At 40.1% G+C, this 17,007-nt stretch overlaps 1 protein-coding gene across 4 annotated transcripts; it reads right to left on the bottom strand.

The window, feature by feature from the left end:
* Positions 1–523: 523 nt before the first annotated feature.
* On the bottom strand, positions 524–16,950 carry PUS7L (pseudouridine synthase 7 like). 4 transcript variants are annotated; one of them, XM_068933801.1, is made up of 10 exons: positions 16,851–16,934; positions 15,726–16,635; positions 14,867–15,026; positions 11,838–12,033; positions 10,305–10,352; positions 7,252–7,350; positions 5,600–5,681; positions 3,754–4,031; positions 2,239–2,292; positions 524–1,579 (listed from the first exon to the last, which is right to left on the bottom strand). In XM_068933801.1, the coding sequence occupies exons 2-10, from the start codon at positions 16,600–16,602 to the stop codon at positions 1,256–1,258; spliced, it is 2,118 nt and encodes a 705-aa protein (XP_068789902.1). In that variant the 5' UTR covers positions 16,603–16,635; positions 16,851–16,934; the 3' UTR covers positions 524–1,255. The 4 variants fall into 4 exon arrangements, with proteins under 4 accessions (XP_068789902.1, XP_068789908.1, XP_068789900.1 ...); XM_068933807.1 differs by lacking the exon at positions 10,305–10,352 and having other exon boundaries at positions 16,851–16,950; XM_068933799.1 differs by lacking the exon at positions 16,851–16,934 and having other exon boundaries at positions 15,726–16,812.
* Positions 16,951–17,007: the final 57 nt, after the last annotated feature.

A 17,007-nucleotide genomic window follows, 5' to 3' on the forward strand; every position in this document is an offset into this window, starting at 1 on the left:
TAGAAGGCAGCCCTGCCCTCCCATCTATCAACTGTTCCCTGCAGTTTGGTACCATCTGCAAACTCGACAAGAGCGCACCCCCTCTTCACGTCACTGACGAAGACCTCAGACAGGACAGGGCTCAGGGGAGATCCCCAGTGCTTCTCTTGCTAGCTAGTTTATGGGTGTAGTGTGACCCATTAGCCACTCTCTGAGCTTGATCATCCAACCACTTTTTTTACCCATCTGTTTCTCCAACCTGGATAGAGAAATATTGTTAGACAATACTGTCAGAGGCAGTGTCACAAGGCTTGCTAAAGTTGAGGTAAATGACATTTACTGCGCTCACGTCATCTGTAAATCCACCCGTTTTATCATAGAAAGCAGTCAGGGTGGTTTACTACCCATTTCTTCCCTGAAATACACAATTAGTAATTTATATATTTAATTTTTAAAAATATATATAAATTGTTCTTCCAGGGATGACTCCATCAAAAATTCTTCACCACCATAAAGCTTTACAGTAACAGGAACAGAGATTGCATCCATTAAATAATAAAATTTTTTATTTATAAATGCTTTTGCAATCATGTTAATTGCATACCTGGTCTTGAGGAGCATACTGGAATAGGCACTAACTAAAAGCCATGAACTAATCAATTCTGGAATTGTTAGCAGTAACTTAAGTTGTGGGCTTCATCAAGTATCCTATAGGATGCGTCCACAGTATGACCTGTGTCCAAGTGCCCGCAGGATGACTTGTCAATCTTCACTCGGGATAATGAAAATACAATAGATCCAGTGAACTTCAGTACAATGATGTTCCAACTGGATACCTGTAGGTTGTAATCTTGTGACGTAACTGCTGGTTTTTTGTTCTTGAACAGTATTAAATATGAACCAGCTTTTAAGAAATGATAATAAAAGAAAGGATACATTTGTTTTCTGCAAACATTTTTCCAGGGTTTAACTTGGCAAGTCAGATGGCTAAGCAAATATGAAATTCATGTTTGCAGCCCGTAGTTAAACTTTATTAAGGTAACCTGACATTACATGTAGTTTTGCATTGTGTACTCCAATGCATCCAAGAAACTCAGTTTGGAATTTTTTTTGAATTAGGATCTTGGGTCTTTTTTTTCCAATCAGTATGAACCTCAGGCTAACTGATTTTCCCTACTTCTGGCTTGAAACTTTGATTCTCTCTCATTTTATTGGCACTGTACATAAAATACCATCATTAGTATAATATTCCTGTAATGTTTCATTAATTGGAATCTTAAAAGTCACATTTCATTATTTCTCTCAGACAGACTGTTGCATAACACGAAGGATCAAGGTCAAATGACATATGAAGAGATACTTTTGATTCATTCAGGTGGTTGTCTTCAATTCTGATTCCTTTTTCACTGCCTTCCAAAAAATATGATAGATTTTGAACATTTTTCAAAATGGGTCTGTAGCATCCAGGTATATTCAGCTGTAATGGAGACACTCTGAATTTGCACATTTGCAGATCATCCTTAGAAAGCCTTTCATGGTACCATTGCCCAACTTTATTACTAGGGTATTTGATACTGTGTCCCACCATTGGAAGAACCACCTTCAAAGAAGACAAGAAAACAAAAGAAACATATTGGAAATAAAGCCCAAGAGTGTCCCTTTAAATAAATGTGATTACAATTTTAAATGTGTTTAGATTTTTGTGTTTTAGGGCCTGAAATAGCAGCTTCTCTTGCACACTGTAAAATAAAGCTGTGCAAGGCAAGTATCTTGGATGTAATTTAAATGAAAAGCATAAAAAATAATATCCTAGGACTCCAATAACAAATTAGAAATACACTCACATGAATTTGCTGGCTTGTTGGGAAAGAAACAGAGATAAAAACCACTGAATTGCCTTTGCAACACTTCACAACACACTCTAAACCTTCAAAAATTAGAATAACAACTATTCTTGAATGTTTTTCCCGGAAGTGTACCGAAAAAAATTTCAAGGAATCTAGATTCAGCTTTAAGACAAATATTGCCCACGTACTAAAAAAAATATGTAGTTGTGTAGTTATTTCCAATATAAAGTAAATCATGTTTCCTTCTGCTTGCTATGAGAGTGGGATTAGTTCACACATATGTTTACTTTAATGTGCATTCTGGCAAGAAGTAACACTGCACAATTAAGTTAATCACATTATTTTTTAAAACAAAACATTTTAATCAAATAACAAGATCAGTAACCCAGAATTTTTCATACAGACAACTTACTTGGTGTATAGAATATTTGTTAGCTGACTCTTCCGAAGCAGTGACTATGTGAACCTGACAGAGATTTAAGAAGAGGTTAAAAACCTTTCTTTTATAAAACATACAAATTATATTTTGAAGTATGCACTGTACTTCCAAAATCTCCTTTTAAATAAAGGATTCTAAGGTTATTGACTGTTACAAAGACAAGTAATCTATTTCAGCTACCAAAAACAATGGAGATGCTTAATATGACATAACCAATTGACTGGTAAACGGCCTTGCATTGAATATTTACTGATGTTAGCTACTGCTAATCAGCAAACTATCACTCCAGATTCTTATTCTTGGCCATTTCAAGTTAACTGTGCCAACTTTCATGCTACATCAGTGAAAGAAAAAACACTAATAAAAGTCTTCTGCTAAATAAGAATCTATCTATATTAAACTCAATAATTTAGTATTAAATGTGATTGTTCTGCTTTTCACTGGATTTGATCAATTTGGTTTATTACGTTTATTCACTCAAAACTTTTTGTGAAGCAAAATCACAATGAAAATAGAAACCACTGTTTACAGGAACTGGAAGGTTATTCAGTAACCCTTTAACGGCTCTTGCTTTCAGAAATATTTATAAGATGTTCACTGAAAAGAATCTGGGATACATTCTGCCTACGCACACAGCTGTTTACTCTGCAGTAAAACAGTGCAAAATTCTATACTTTACCTGATGAGCAGGAGAAAGATAACTGCTCACAAGGTAAGAAAAAGCAATGTTAACTCTCAGAGCAGAGATGGTTTCAGAATGGACTTCAGCATACCAAAGCTTGTGACCAACATACGCTCTGCTGCCTTTTGTTCATTTTGCTTGCCTGTAGCTCCACGCACAGCATCCAGAATATGCTATGGGAAAGAAGCAGCATTCCTCTGCCATTTGCTGTTGTCAGACGTGGAACCTTCCCAGATGAATGCCGAATTTTTCAAACAATTGCTAACAGTTTAGGCCCACTCTCAATCTGTTCAAAGTGCTTGAGTATGATGGTGTGAATCTGTGCTAAACATGCTTTGACTGCGTAGCTGCAATAAGATTACTAGCTCTCTCAGAGATCACCAAGGGCTTGCATTTACTAATATACATAGAGGGAAGATCTGGCCCTGAGAGCAAGACTCAGACCTGCACTCACTGATAATATAGGCACACCCAGAACACTCTGAAGGCTTTCCCCAGTTAGATCCCAGGAGGAGCATCAGCTAACACACAGGCTAAGTTCTTGCATATATCAGTTCTGCCATGCTCCTTCCTCTCCCATGAATAAAATGAATAGTCAGAATACATAAGAGCTGTTAATACTAGCATATACGCCTATTTGTGGTAAATCAAGAAGAGGTACATCACTTTTTTTCACCTTTCTCACAAATAGTAACTCTTATAAAGAATCAACCAAAACAAAAGCATTAGAATACCTGTCTGACCTATGCTAATGTATTAAAATGAATTACGTTAACTTGTACAAGAACTGTTTTGTAAAAACTCACTTTGTCATTCAGGGAAGAGTTTTCATTGTTTTCCTCAGAGAAGACTAGATCACCCTCAACAACTTTTGAACCGTAAGTCTTCAGCCTATATGATGCTGCTTCATTCCAAATTTTACTGCAATATGCATGGACATAGAATATGCGCATGGAATGAGGAATGCTGAGCCACCCTTTGGTACAACCTTCATGGTTTACACCATAGCGATTCAAAGCACGTAGCATCATCTTCTCTCTCACTTTAAATTCTGGCAGCATTGTGAGCGTGCCCTTTGCATCTTCTGATATAAATAAAAACAAACATATGAGCAATCACTAATTTTTCAAATGTTACCTGTCAGGAAAAAATACACTTAAGAAGATAAAATAATTAGGCAGGAAAAAATGGTATCAGTCCTATCTCTTTATGCTGTCTTTTGGGTTATTAATCCCTTTCCTTCGGTGTGTTATATTAGCCAAACGCCGTCTTATATGCCTAACAACATATTCCCATAAATTCTATTCTCTGTAATTCACATGGTATATATTAAACTATTCAGTTTAATACTGAACTGTCATTCAGTTATTTAGTCTAGGAATTTTGCAGTTTCTTAGAAACACAGTGCATTACTCCAAAATGTTTTTTTAGATCACGTAACTGAATGTAAAAAACAAGTTATAAAAGAACTTGAAGCCTCTATTTTACATCATTTGAGAATAAGTATTCTATAAGGGGTAAAAAAATTATTTATTTTACAGGTAGAAATTGCATTGGCCACTGGGAAGTCTCAATCTCAAACTAGGTGAAAATATATTCATACTGCAAGCGTACTGCAAGTACACTATATAAAAGTTATATATTAAAAAAATTATGTTTTACACATTTTTTCCTTCATAATTCTTCTCATTAAGAGTAAGTGTCTGAAGGAGCCATCTGTGCAGCCGTTTACTTCTTTTTTCCAGGAAAAGGCAAGCAGCATTTCCAGAGTCCATATCAATGTCTTTTCATGTATCATATACAGCAATGTACAGCACAGAATGATTCAACTCTTCCGCGAAATGAAACGTATCAGTTTCCCTTGAAGCCATACATTGTAGCTGTTCTGTCAATGTTCAGTGATAAGCAGGCTCACAGAGTGGGAGATTGGAAAAGAACAAACACATTCAAAGTCAAGAGCAACTCCAAGATTTTTAGCTTTGGATGGAATGCTAAGCTGAATGACAGCAACCATAAATATGCTAAATAGCATTTTATTCAGAAGGTACAGTTCTGTCTTTGGCATATTTCATTGGACTTACTTCAAGATAGAAAGAAGGCAGATCACAAGAAAGCATAGAAGAAGACACAGAATTAAATACAACATAAAAGCAAAGTCCAAAGGTGTAAAAAATAGGATGCAAGATTTTTATAGAAATCTCAGAAAATGAGATGCCCAAACATGATTGGGACTGAATATAAGTTGGATGCCTCATTTCTCTACCTTCTTTTTAATTACAGAAGAGAAGTTTATATTCCAAAAGAAAATAGATGTAACGACGTTAAAATCACTTTGTGAAAATTACATTAATCTCTTTCAGCATGAAGATGTAAAGCCTTTGAGTCTCTACTGTCTTGCACCTGAAATATGTTATTTTCCACTATTTTGCACATCTAAAGCCTATTCCTCATTTCACTTTTAACAGTGTAACTCTACTGAGCTCAATGGAATAGCTGTAACTGGTACAAAGCAGTAGCTTTGTTTTGCTTTGCTTTAGCTACTGCTACAAAGCAGTAACTAAACAAAAAGTACTTCTCTGTGTGGCAACACCATAGTCCCCCTGACAATACCCACCCTGAATAACTATACAGAAAATTTAAAATTGGACATACCAGTTTGAAGAAAGTATCTTTTTGCCTTGTTTACAGGATCATCAGTATCTTCAGGTGTGAAGAATAACTTCACAGCTTCCACCTTTAACCATCAATAATTTATATTTTTTTCATTTGAACATAATAAGTTTACAAAACAGAAATATCACACATCTTTCAGGTTATCATATTCTACAGCCTCTCAAATTTGATCTGTTCTTCAGTGACTAAACCAAATGCACCCTTTCACAGAAGATGGCATGCACAGAAAACCACTGTGGCTACGTTTCTTCTCAAATTAAAGAAAGGTTTATAGTTACACAGAAGGCACAAAAAGGCTTGTAGAGCCCTACAAGGAATCAGTCACTCTTCTTTAGCGTCCAGTTAGAACTCCTTCACTTTGCAATGCCATCATGCTACCCTGAGCAGAAAAGTTATTTCCCTTTCTTTCCCTCCAGTATGCTGCATGCAGGATTTAGACTGAATGCTTTCCACGGTCTCCCACGCAGAGGCAACAATCTTTTTTTTTTTTATTGATCTGTATTAGCTTAGATGCTGCTGTGACAGAGAAAACACTGTATTAGCCTCCATTGCTTAAACAACCAATGCAGCCACACAGTTCTCTAGCATGCATACCAACTTATCTGTGACTCTTTCTGTTTATCAGTTTTAACAACTTTTTATTCATGAATTGCTCAGTATTGGTCCATGCATGAGAAGCACATATTTGTGCACTTTTAATATAAATAATAGTTTCTACAAGTTTTAAATTAAAATGTAATTGAATTAAGACTAGAAATTTAAGTTATTCTGCAAAGACTGACACATGTCACGCGTCAACTGCTAACATATCAGAATCCAAAATGTCAGATACATCAACAGTTACTTTTGTGTGTTGCTCTCCAACCTTAATTCTTCTTCTATTTGGAGGATTAGTTTTCCTGACTTTTCTCAGAATTAGAACAACATTAGAGGAAGAAGATGCTCCAGTATTCATTTGACTCTGTGAGGCCTGATGCTTTTAAACCTGTGACAAATACTATACCATACACATTGCAAAGAATATGACTCTCATCTCAGGAATTATTACTTAATAAATTAACTTAACACTTTCTCAGAATTAAAAGTTAGGGTAAGTGGCCAAGCAATAATGAAAAGCAGCAATTTTCTCCATATAGCATAGAAATTATTGTGGTATTGAAAAAGTAAATCCTTTCATATGATCCTGTGTAATATCTTGTAGCATTTTTAGGGAGAAATGTATATAGACCCCTGGGAGGATAAAAGGGGTTACAAGTTAGGAGACATTCAGGATCATGAATAAAACCGTACAAAGATTGCCTCTTATTAGTGTTCAAGCTTTGTGCTGAATGGGGCCACTTTCCTGAGAAGTGACATGATGACTATAACAACTGAACACCAATTACAGACAGAAAGATCGCTTCGAAAATTGCATCTACTGTTGAAAAAATATTTTTTGTTTTAATATTAAGATTTTCATGCTTGGGTTGTTGTCAAAATTGATCTGGTAATTACCTCCAGCATACAAATGGGTCTATGTCACAAATGAAATTGCTCACTGGGAAGGTCCACTCCAGCACTAGACTCGGACACTGCAACAGTAAGGTGAAATGAAGTTGCCAGTAACTACTAAAATTATAAAATGAAAATACCATTTTTTCATTCAGTAAAGCCAATCCTATTTGATCCGTCTGAACATTCTGTCCCTGTCCAAATCGTTGAGGTCCGTAGTAATTTGCAAAACCTTTTGTCTATAATTAGAAAGAATAAATACGTTAAAAGCACCAAAGTACCAGGTATTAAAAAGAAGATTAAGCATACAACATACACTCAGCTACATTTACATTCAAAATACATACAAAGCGCTTTTAATTAGCAATAGTACAAAAGAAAACCGTAACTTTGTTGTCATGGATGGCTATGTGCTTTTTAGCAAAGACAGGCCAGGACGGCGAGGTGGTGGAGTTGCCCTTTATGTGAGGGAGCAACTAGAATGTATGGAGCTCTGCCCCGGGGTGGATGAAGAGCAAGTGGAGAGCCTATGGGTAAGCATTAAAGGGCAGGCTAACATGGGTGACACGGTGGTGGGTCTTTACTACAGGCCACCTGGTCAGGAAGACGTCGTCAATGAGGCCTTCTACAGACAGCTGGAAGTAGCCTCACGATCACAGGCCCTGGTTCTCATGGGAGACCTCAACCACCCTGACATCTGCTGGGAAGACAGCACAGCCAGGCACAAACAGTCAAAGAGGTTCCTGCAGAGGATTGATGATAATTTCTTGACCCAGGCGGTGGAGACGCCAACAAGCAGAGGTGCATTGCTAGACCTTGTACTAGCAAACAAAGAAGGTCTAGTTGGAGACGCGAAGGTTGGGGGCAGCCTTGGCTGCAGTGACCATCAGATGGTGGAGTTCAGGATCCTATGAGGAGGGAGCAGGGCAACGAGGAGGATCGTAACCCTGGACTTCAGGAGAGCTAACTTGGGCCTCTTCAGGGACCTACTTGGAGGAATCCCATGGGGTAGGGCCCTCGAAGGAAGAGGGGTCCAAGAAAGCTGGTTCAAGTATCACCTCCTCCAGGCTCAAGAGCAGTGCATCCCTCTGAGCAAGAAGTCCAGCAAAGCGGGCAGGAGACCTGCATGGATGAGCAAGGAACTCCCGTCAAAACTCCAACAGAACAAGGAAGCCTACAGAATGTGGAAAAGGGGACAGGCCGCTTGGGGGGAATACAGGGACGTTGTCAGAGTGTGCAGGGATGCGACAAGGAAGGCTAAGGCCCAGTTGGAATTGAATCTGGCAAGGCATAGCAAGGACAACCAGAAGGGCTTCTTCAAATACATCAATAGCAAAAGGAAGACTAGGGAGAACGTGGGCCCGCTGCTGAATGGGGTGGGTGCCCTGGCAACAAAGGATATAGAGGAGGCAGAGTTATTGAATGCCTTCTTTGCTTCAGTCTTCACTGCTAAGGCCAGCCCTCAGGAATTCCAGACCCTGGGGACAAGAGAGAAAGTCTGGGGAAAGGAAGACTCTCCCTTGGTCGAGGAGGATCGGGTTAGAGATCTGTTGTCCAAACTTGACACCCACAAATCCATGGGCCTCGATGGGATGCACCCACGAGTGCTGAGAGAGCTGGTGGATGTTATCGCTAGGCCACTCTCCATCATCTTGGAAAGGTCCTGGCAATCAGGAGAGGTGCCTGAGGACTGGAAGAAAGCCAATGTCACTCCAGTCTTCCAAAAGGGCCACAAGGAGGAGCCAGGGAACTCCAGGCCTGTCAGCCTCCCCTCCATCCCTGGAAAGGTGAGGGAACAGCTCATCCTGGAGGTCCTCACTAAGCATCTGGACGACAAGAAGGTGATCAGGAGTAGTCAGCATGCATTCACCAAAGGGGAATCACGCTTGACCAACCTGAGAGCCTTCTCTGATGGAATGACTGGCTGGGTAGATGAGGGCAGAGCAGTGCATGTTGTCTCCCTGGACTTCAGCGAGGCTTTTGACACTGTCTCCCATCACGTCCTCCTAGGGAAACTCAGGAAGTGTGGGTTGGATGAGTGGACGGAGAGGTGGATTGAGAAGTGGCTGGATGGTCGAGCTCAGAGGGTTGTGGTCAGTGGTGCAGAGTCAAGATGGAGGCCTGTAGCTAGTGGTGTCCCCCAGGGGTCAGTCCTGGGTCCCGTCTTGTTGAACTTATTCATCAATGACCTGGAGGAAGGGACAGAGTGCACCCTCAGCAAGTTTGCTGATGATGCGAAACTGGGAGGAGTGTCTGACACACCAGAAGGCTGTGCTGCCATCCAGAGGGACCTGGACAGGCTGGAGAGCTGGGCGGAGAGGAACCTCCTGAAGTTCTACAAAGGCAAGCGCAAGGTCCTGCACCTAGGCAGGAATAATCCCATGCACCAATACAGGCTGGGGGCTGACCTGCTGGAAAGCAGCTCTGCCGAGAAGGCCCTGGGAGTGCTGGTGGGCAACAAGTGAAGCATGAGGCAGCAATGTGCTGTTGTGGCCAAGAAGGCCCATGGTCTCCTGGGGTGCATGAGGCAGAGTGTTGCCAGCAGGACGAGGGAGGTGATCCTGTCCCTCTGCTCAGCCCTGGGGAGGCCTCAGCTGGGGTACTGTGTCCAGTTCTGGGCTCCCCAGTACAAGAGAGACATGGCACTGCTGGAGAGAGTCCAGCAGAGGGCTACAAAGATGATGAGGGGACTGGAGCCTCTCTGCTATGAGGAGAGGCTGTGAGAGCTGGGCCTGTTCAGCCTGGAGAAGAGAAGACTGAGAGGGGATCTGATCAACGTGTACAAGTATCTGAAGGGGGAGTGTCAAGAGGATGAGGCCGGTCTCTTCTCCGTGGTGCCCAGTGGCAGGACAAGAGGCAATGGGCAGAAACTGGAACACAGGAAGTTCCATCTGAACATGAGGAAAAACTTCTTTCCTGTGAGGGTGACAGAGCACTGGAACAGGTTGCCCCAAGAGGTAGTGGAGTCTCCTTCCCTGGAGATATTCAAAACCTGCCCAGACACAATCCTGGGGAATATGCTCTAGAGGACCCCGCTTGAGTAGGAGGGTTGGGCTAGATGATCTGCAGAGGTCCCTTCCAACCTCAACCGTTCTGTGATTCTGTGATTCTTTGTAACTCATGATTCATTATGATATTTTAGCACCTAATTTTTACTGATTTCAGCACATTATACTAAAGTGGTTTTTGCTACCTTTAAGGATCTGGATGGCTTCTCCAGTCCAAAGCAGCCAGGAAACATCTAAGAAGAGAATGAAGTTCTATTCTCTTCATTATTTTAAAAAAAAAAGAGTAAATGAAACTAAATTATTCTTATGTAAAATATTACTGTATTATAAGTATAACTAGAGGTTAAGCCAAAGTAACAGAGCTTTTTCCGTGTGCCAAATTCTGAAATGTTTACTCAAGCAAATATAGCATAACATAGACAATAAACCGTAACTGCTGTTGGACACCTTTTCTAGAAAAACCCATTTCTTTTCACATGAAATCACTTGCATGATTGTTACAATACTGAAGACCAAGAGTAAAGACTTCTGATAACTAGGATTGTAAGTCTCCTGATAGGATTTTGGTCACACGTGGGCAGTAAAATCACAGCCATATGACCCAATGAGAACATCCTTTCTTGGTAGATAGTAAATACGCACGGAGTTGCCAAGCTCAAAAAAACATAAGGAATTTGTTTTTGAGATGGTTAATCAATTAAGATAATATAGCCTTGCTTTGTACTCCCTTAGAACCCACATGCCATTTTGTTTTTGTGGAAGATGAAAAATCCCTATTTGGGTTAACACACGTGCTGTATCTGTCATTCATCATCTCACCAGAGGTTAAATCTAATAAAGCAAGACACAAGATCAAAGGAACTGCTGTTCATTTTCCTAACAATAAACCAAGAAAAAGAGTCAGAATTAGAAGAGAGAAAAACATTGAAATGCCAGTTAGATTTTTTTTTCCAATCGTAAAATGAATTTTCTATAGTACATTTCATGTATTTATCTTTTGCACACTGGATATTTTTCATTCAAGTCTTTATTTCTGGATTATTCTTCTTAAAGTAACCTGTATTATGGTTACTACTGAGAAAGAAAGAGGACAATAACTTCCGCTGTACAAAACACAAAGTTTTTCCTCTCCATGACTTTCTTTTACTTTTCCCCAAAACTAAGAGTGCTGGATAATGGGCTTTTCTTCATGCACTATGGATAACAGCAATCAAAATCCACGGAATTTCAAGGGATCTTCTTTCTCTGCTACTGGCATTTCACATGCATTCATGCTATGAAAATATTCATTTTTTCACCCGAAACAACCATGCATTTTCTTCACGTGACCAACAAAGGTAACCAGCTGACATGCATTACTGTATTTTTTTACTCTATCATCTGCCAAGAAAAGTCAAACATCACTTCAGTTGGCCTTCAGTAGGTCTGTATAAAGATGACTTATATATCCATAATCATTCACTACCAAATTTCCCATCTGTCATGCTGCACAGTTCTGGGGTCTGAAGTCTGTAACATAGAATGAATTAACTTACGGAAGGAAATTTTGCTCCTGCTTCCTTGGCTAATGCAGGAAAGCCATAAAATAGTAAAAAGCAACAAAACCAGGTGAAATATTGCCATTATTGTGCCATTATAAGCATTTTCTTAAAAAGTACATGTTTTATAGCACGGAACTACAACCCTGTTCATTATCGACAATCACAAGAACTTCTTACCTCAACTTTTTCCATTGCTTCACATATTCTCTCTTTCAAATCTGCAGAAGAGTCATGACTGTGATGTTTTAGATCTCTCACAACTATATCAAAGTGGTTTCCTTTCAGCTGACCAAGTCTAAGGTGCTGGCATGCTGAATGGATGTTGTGAATTCTCATTCCCTTTTTTTCCATTCTGCTTCCAATTTCTTTCAACCTGCATAAATAATTGGGAGAAATTATTCCCCATCCTCCACTAAAGCAATTCAACTTCTAATAAATGTCCTCTTCATCTTTGCACTAAAATTAAGAACACTTAAAATAAAACTTTTCAAAAGAAAATTAAAATAGACCATTATGAGAAAATCAAATCAAATGCACTTACAGAGTTTGTCATATTTTTCATAATTTGAAATCCCATATTGTCTGGGACAGTATTCTTCCAATTCACGGTCATGGCCTACTTTACAATTTCTTTAATACCATTCATTAGCTGGAAACAAGAAAGAACCTACACTACATGACCTAACAGGTTTCCACATACCGTCAAAATATTGCCTGGTAGTCCACAAACAACAGTTCAAGAGCTTTATACAAAGATTCAAAACTAAAGTAAACTATTACAAACATACTTTTGACAGATGTTCTCTTTGAAGGCTAAATATCCACTTCTATTGTACCCCACTTTAGAAATGTGAGATTAAGTAAAGAAGAGAGCGCTGAGGGCAGAAAATACATTCTAAATAACATGTAAACAATACAAGGTACACCTTTCCATTCCCTGTTTTTGCCACTCTGCACACACAGTTCAATGGTTAAAAAAACATACATTAAGGTCTGCAGTAGTAACATAAAAATGGCTGGAATCAAAATCACAGCTTATTTCTTCCTGCCTCTTTATCAACTTTAACTTTCCAATGATTTTTACTCTGGGCAACAAAAGCAGTATATTTTGCAAATAAAGGAAGGTAGAATGCATGCTTCTAGGGCTTGATACTGGCATAAATAGAGACCAACAGTAAAATTCCATTGCAAGTTGGGCTGAGAAGCCTATTGCTCAAGAAATAATTACCAGAACTTTGCATTAATGCTTAAATATTTAAAGAAAATAGTTAAATGTTTCTGAGCCACTAGTATCTCAGGAAAAATGAAGTAGCATTTTACAAAATTATTAAAATATTGCTTAGAATGCAAGCTCTTATGCAGAAAGTTTCCCTTGATTTGAATGACTATTACTTATACATAAGAACAAAGAGATTAAGTGGATACTTTAAAGGGCAAATATTTGAACTGTCAGCTGTGTTTCCAATTACAAGCATGTGCAAGTATACCAAAGGAGAATCAATGTTCTTGATCAATGCTTGTTTTCGTAAAGGCTGTCGAAGAAAGAGCAATTGTGTTTTGGAGACTGCTAGAGCACAGGCATTACTTTTTTTTTTAAACGAAAAACAGATTTTAGAGCTTGAACATTAAATTATTTGTTTTTCGATAAAAAATAAAAATAAAATTGATTTGCTTGTCTCGACAACATCCAATCAATTGCTTCATTCCAATACCTGCCAAGCTATAGGATATGAGCACAAATGAAGCAAACAGTCATTTCTGGACTAAAATTGATATTTTAAGTACTAGCAGACTGTTATCCTTCCACAATTAATACATTAACTTGCTGGAAAAGAGATGATTTAGATACCAATCCTGCATAAACTCATTTCCAGATATTGTTTACTATGTGTCACCCCACAAAAGTCAATGAGATCTCAAGAATTTGTAGCCCGGTCCGTAAGCAAGGATGTCCTTGGGATGACAAAAGGGAAGGGAGAACGCATGTCTGAATGCAGGGGGCTCTTGGTTCCAAGCACAAAGTTGCTACAGTTAACTACAGAGTTCCAGTGCTCTAATGCTTTAATTTTTTTTATATATATATATATATGTATATGTATATGTACATATATATACACATAAAATACCATAATTTCATACTTCTGTTATTGAAACAAGATTGTCTTTCCTTGAAGAGCACTTTCACAGTTCATTAGTTATTCCCTTTTGAGGGAATATAAAAATAAATTTTTGTCAGCATGGCACACTGCAAGCGTACCAAATGGCAGCGTTTGTTTCATGTTGCTGTGTTGGTCCTGCTCAGAGGAGGCAAGACACCAGAAGAGGAATTCTGTCCTCCATTTTACATCCACCCCATCTCGTAATGTTAGTCAGCTAGGCTATGTAGGGAAAAGTCTGCCTGAGTTAAAGTCATGATTTCTTTTCTGTTGGGCTCCCTGCTAGTGCTGGACTGCTAGAATGCAGGAGAACTTTCTTCATGTAAGTACTTGAGGATATGCTACATACAGCTAGCTCAGAGGGATCACTAACCTGTACTCTTACCAGTGGCAGCCAGGAGAACCTGCTCTTTTTTGAAAAAATCCCAAACTGAAGAGAACTCATGAGAGTTGAAAACCCTGGTGCATGTAGATCGTGTATCTATTTTTTCAACACCTTTAAAGAATAGTGACTAAACAAGTCAACTCTTGAGGTGGCATGTAGCTCTTTGCTTTCAAGCAGAACAGTCAAACAGTGAATTCAAATAGTGGATGGCTCCTCCCAGTCAATTCAGACTCAGAAGGATTAAGATTTTGGGCTAAGTGGAAAGTGGATGCTGCTCTGACAGATGTGCGCTCCTCAGCCTTCCCACCTCCCTGTTAACCAACTCATTTGGATCAGTATTATCGTTCGAGCAACACATTCTACCAAACTGTATATCCTTGACACTGTACCCTTATCAGTTAGACCATCAAAAAGGAGAGAACCTCTCTTAAACAGAGAAAGGTAAGATTCTTCTTTAAATTCCCATGCTGAGGGACTTCAGTGCTAAACTGTATACATCCTAAGCCCCCAGAATATTAGAAGACAGAACAGCCATTGCAGCTGTGCTCTAGTATAGGAAGAGGGAATACACTGTAATGAGAACATTTCAGTAGAACCTACTACACTGTTATTTATTAACATGTAAAAAATATGTCCTACACTGAATATCCTCAGATTTTTAGTACCTCTCAGGAGTCACCTTCTTCACAACCATACGCTGGTAAGTAATAGCCTTCTTATCTTTGATGCCAGTGTAACTGAAGTCTGAAGCAAGGACACCAAGTTCAGAAGCCAAGAAGCCAATTGCTTCTAGTGTTTCCAGATTTTCTTTCTGAAGGGTGAAAGCTGAAACAATCATCTCAGAATTATTAGGAATACACACTTATAAAATTATACAGGTGCTCTGTCCTGACTGAGGGGCAGAGCCTTTCCTCCAAATTGTAAGAGGATGGAAACTGCAAAGAAACTGTGTCATCCCACCCTGTTTCCTCTCTCATCCCTAGAAACGAAAGGAAATGGAACTTCTTCAGTACTGAAAAATAAAGAGATGGTAAGCAAAACTCTTACAGCAGCCAGAAATCACAACTGGTTTTAAAAACGGTGCTTGATAAAACGCAACACAATCCTACAATTTAAGTAACATTTATTGACTTAATGCTAGAAATTTTCTGTGGATCAGAAATGAACCACTTTAAGAAATGAGATCATAGATCAGATCTGACCTTCGTAACCTGTCCAGCATCTAAATACGTCTTTTAAAATCCCGCAATTACTTTCAAGGGAGAATGAGCATACATAGAATAACACAGAGTAAACGGTGCAGCTAAAAGAACTGCTACCATTCCCTGAACAGTTTATGTAAATCACTGCAGTAACTTAGTTCTCCTCTCTCATCTTTATTTTCCAGTGATGTAACTTCACTGAATTAATAATGGCATAACAATCAGTGAATCAGGCCCATCTATCATAGAGAAGTGATTCTGAGGCTCAGTCTTAACAAAACATCATAGTACTTGACACTTTCATTAAAAAAATAATATTTACCTGTGTAAAGATCTTCGTTTTCCTGGAGACCACCAGTAGGCCTTTTTCTGGACCAATTTTTTTCTCTAAATCTTACCATTATTGACATATTTGGCTGATCACTGACATTTGTCACAGCGAAAGACTTTGTTTCTAAGAGTCTTCCAAATTTTCTACTGATAAAGTGGTGAACTACTTTTCTGTGCTCTTTGCTTCCATCAGGCTCAAAAGAAAATGTCGAATTTTCCAGCTTTGCATCTAAAAATTTAAAGAAATCATTTGCTTCCTTTTCAGTCACCAACTGACAGAGTTCTCTGTAATCAGCATTTCCTTTTACAATCATTTCACTGTCTTTTGTGACAGTGACCAAAAAGGGGAATTCCTGTTTAATGGCACTGTGTAAATCAGCTCGATTTTTCTTCTCCGGTATAGGTCCCAGTGAGAATTCACTAGTGCTGGTATCGCAGTTATTTCCCGAGTTCCAGGCATCCTTCAGCTCGGAAGCAAATTTACTAAGTAGTTCAGTCACAGGCTTGCCTAATAAGGAATCCAATACATTGGCTTCCTGAGAGCTACGTGTCTGGTTTTTGTTAAGGGATGTAAAGCAGTGTCCTCCTGCCTGGCTTGGGTCGGCCTCGGGAGGGCTTGGTACAGCACGGCGACAGTCACGGCTGGCAGGCCGGGCCGGAGGGTCTGCTCGCCGCCTTTTGGGCTGCTGCAGACACCAACTACTTCGTTCTGAGGGCGCCTCAGGGGTTTTCGGGAGGGAGTCAGGCCGGCTATCCCTAAGCGAGTGTTCGGGCACCTCAATTTCTGTCACTACGAAGTCACCCGGGGAGTTTTTTATAGTGCCACAGAAGCCAAGGTGATCAGTCACGTAACTGAAAGAATGAAGCATGGCTCCTCCGCTCCCCGTCAGAAATCATTCGACCTGGAGTGGGAGAAAAAAAACAAAACAAAAAAAGGAGAGAGATAGCAATTACTAAGAAAAACGCTGCTGAAAGGCACTTGGGGAAGGGGGGGAGGGAGGGGTAGTAGAACCGTCAACGGCCGCGCCGCGCGGCACCGCGCAGCGGGGAGGGGAGGGGGCGAGGGGGAGAGCGGGGAGGGGCGAGCGCAGGGGCGCCAGGGGGCGCCACCACCAGCCTTGGCCACAGCGGCGGGTGCGCGGCGCCGCGCGCACGGCCGGTACCAACTTCACGAGGCAAAACAGAAAGGAGCCTCTCTCCCCCTCCCTCCCCCCTCCCCCGCTGCCGGCCAGCCGTGGGACGTTCCGCAGGGAGCGGGCCGCGGGCCGGGCAGC

The sequence above is a fragment of the Struthio camelus genome, chromosome 1, assembly GCF_040807025.1.
Source record: "Struthio camelus isolate bStrCam1 chromosome 1, bStrCam1.hap1, whole genome shotgun sequence".
In the NCBI taxonomy this organism is placed as follows: domain Eukaryota; kingdom Metazoa; phylum Chordata; class Aves; order Struthioniformes; family Struthionidae; genus Struthio; species Struthio camelus.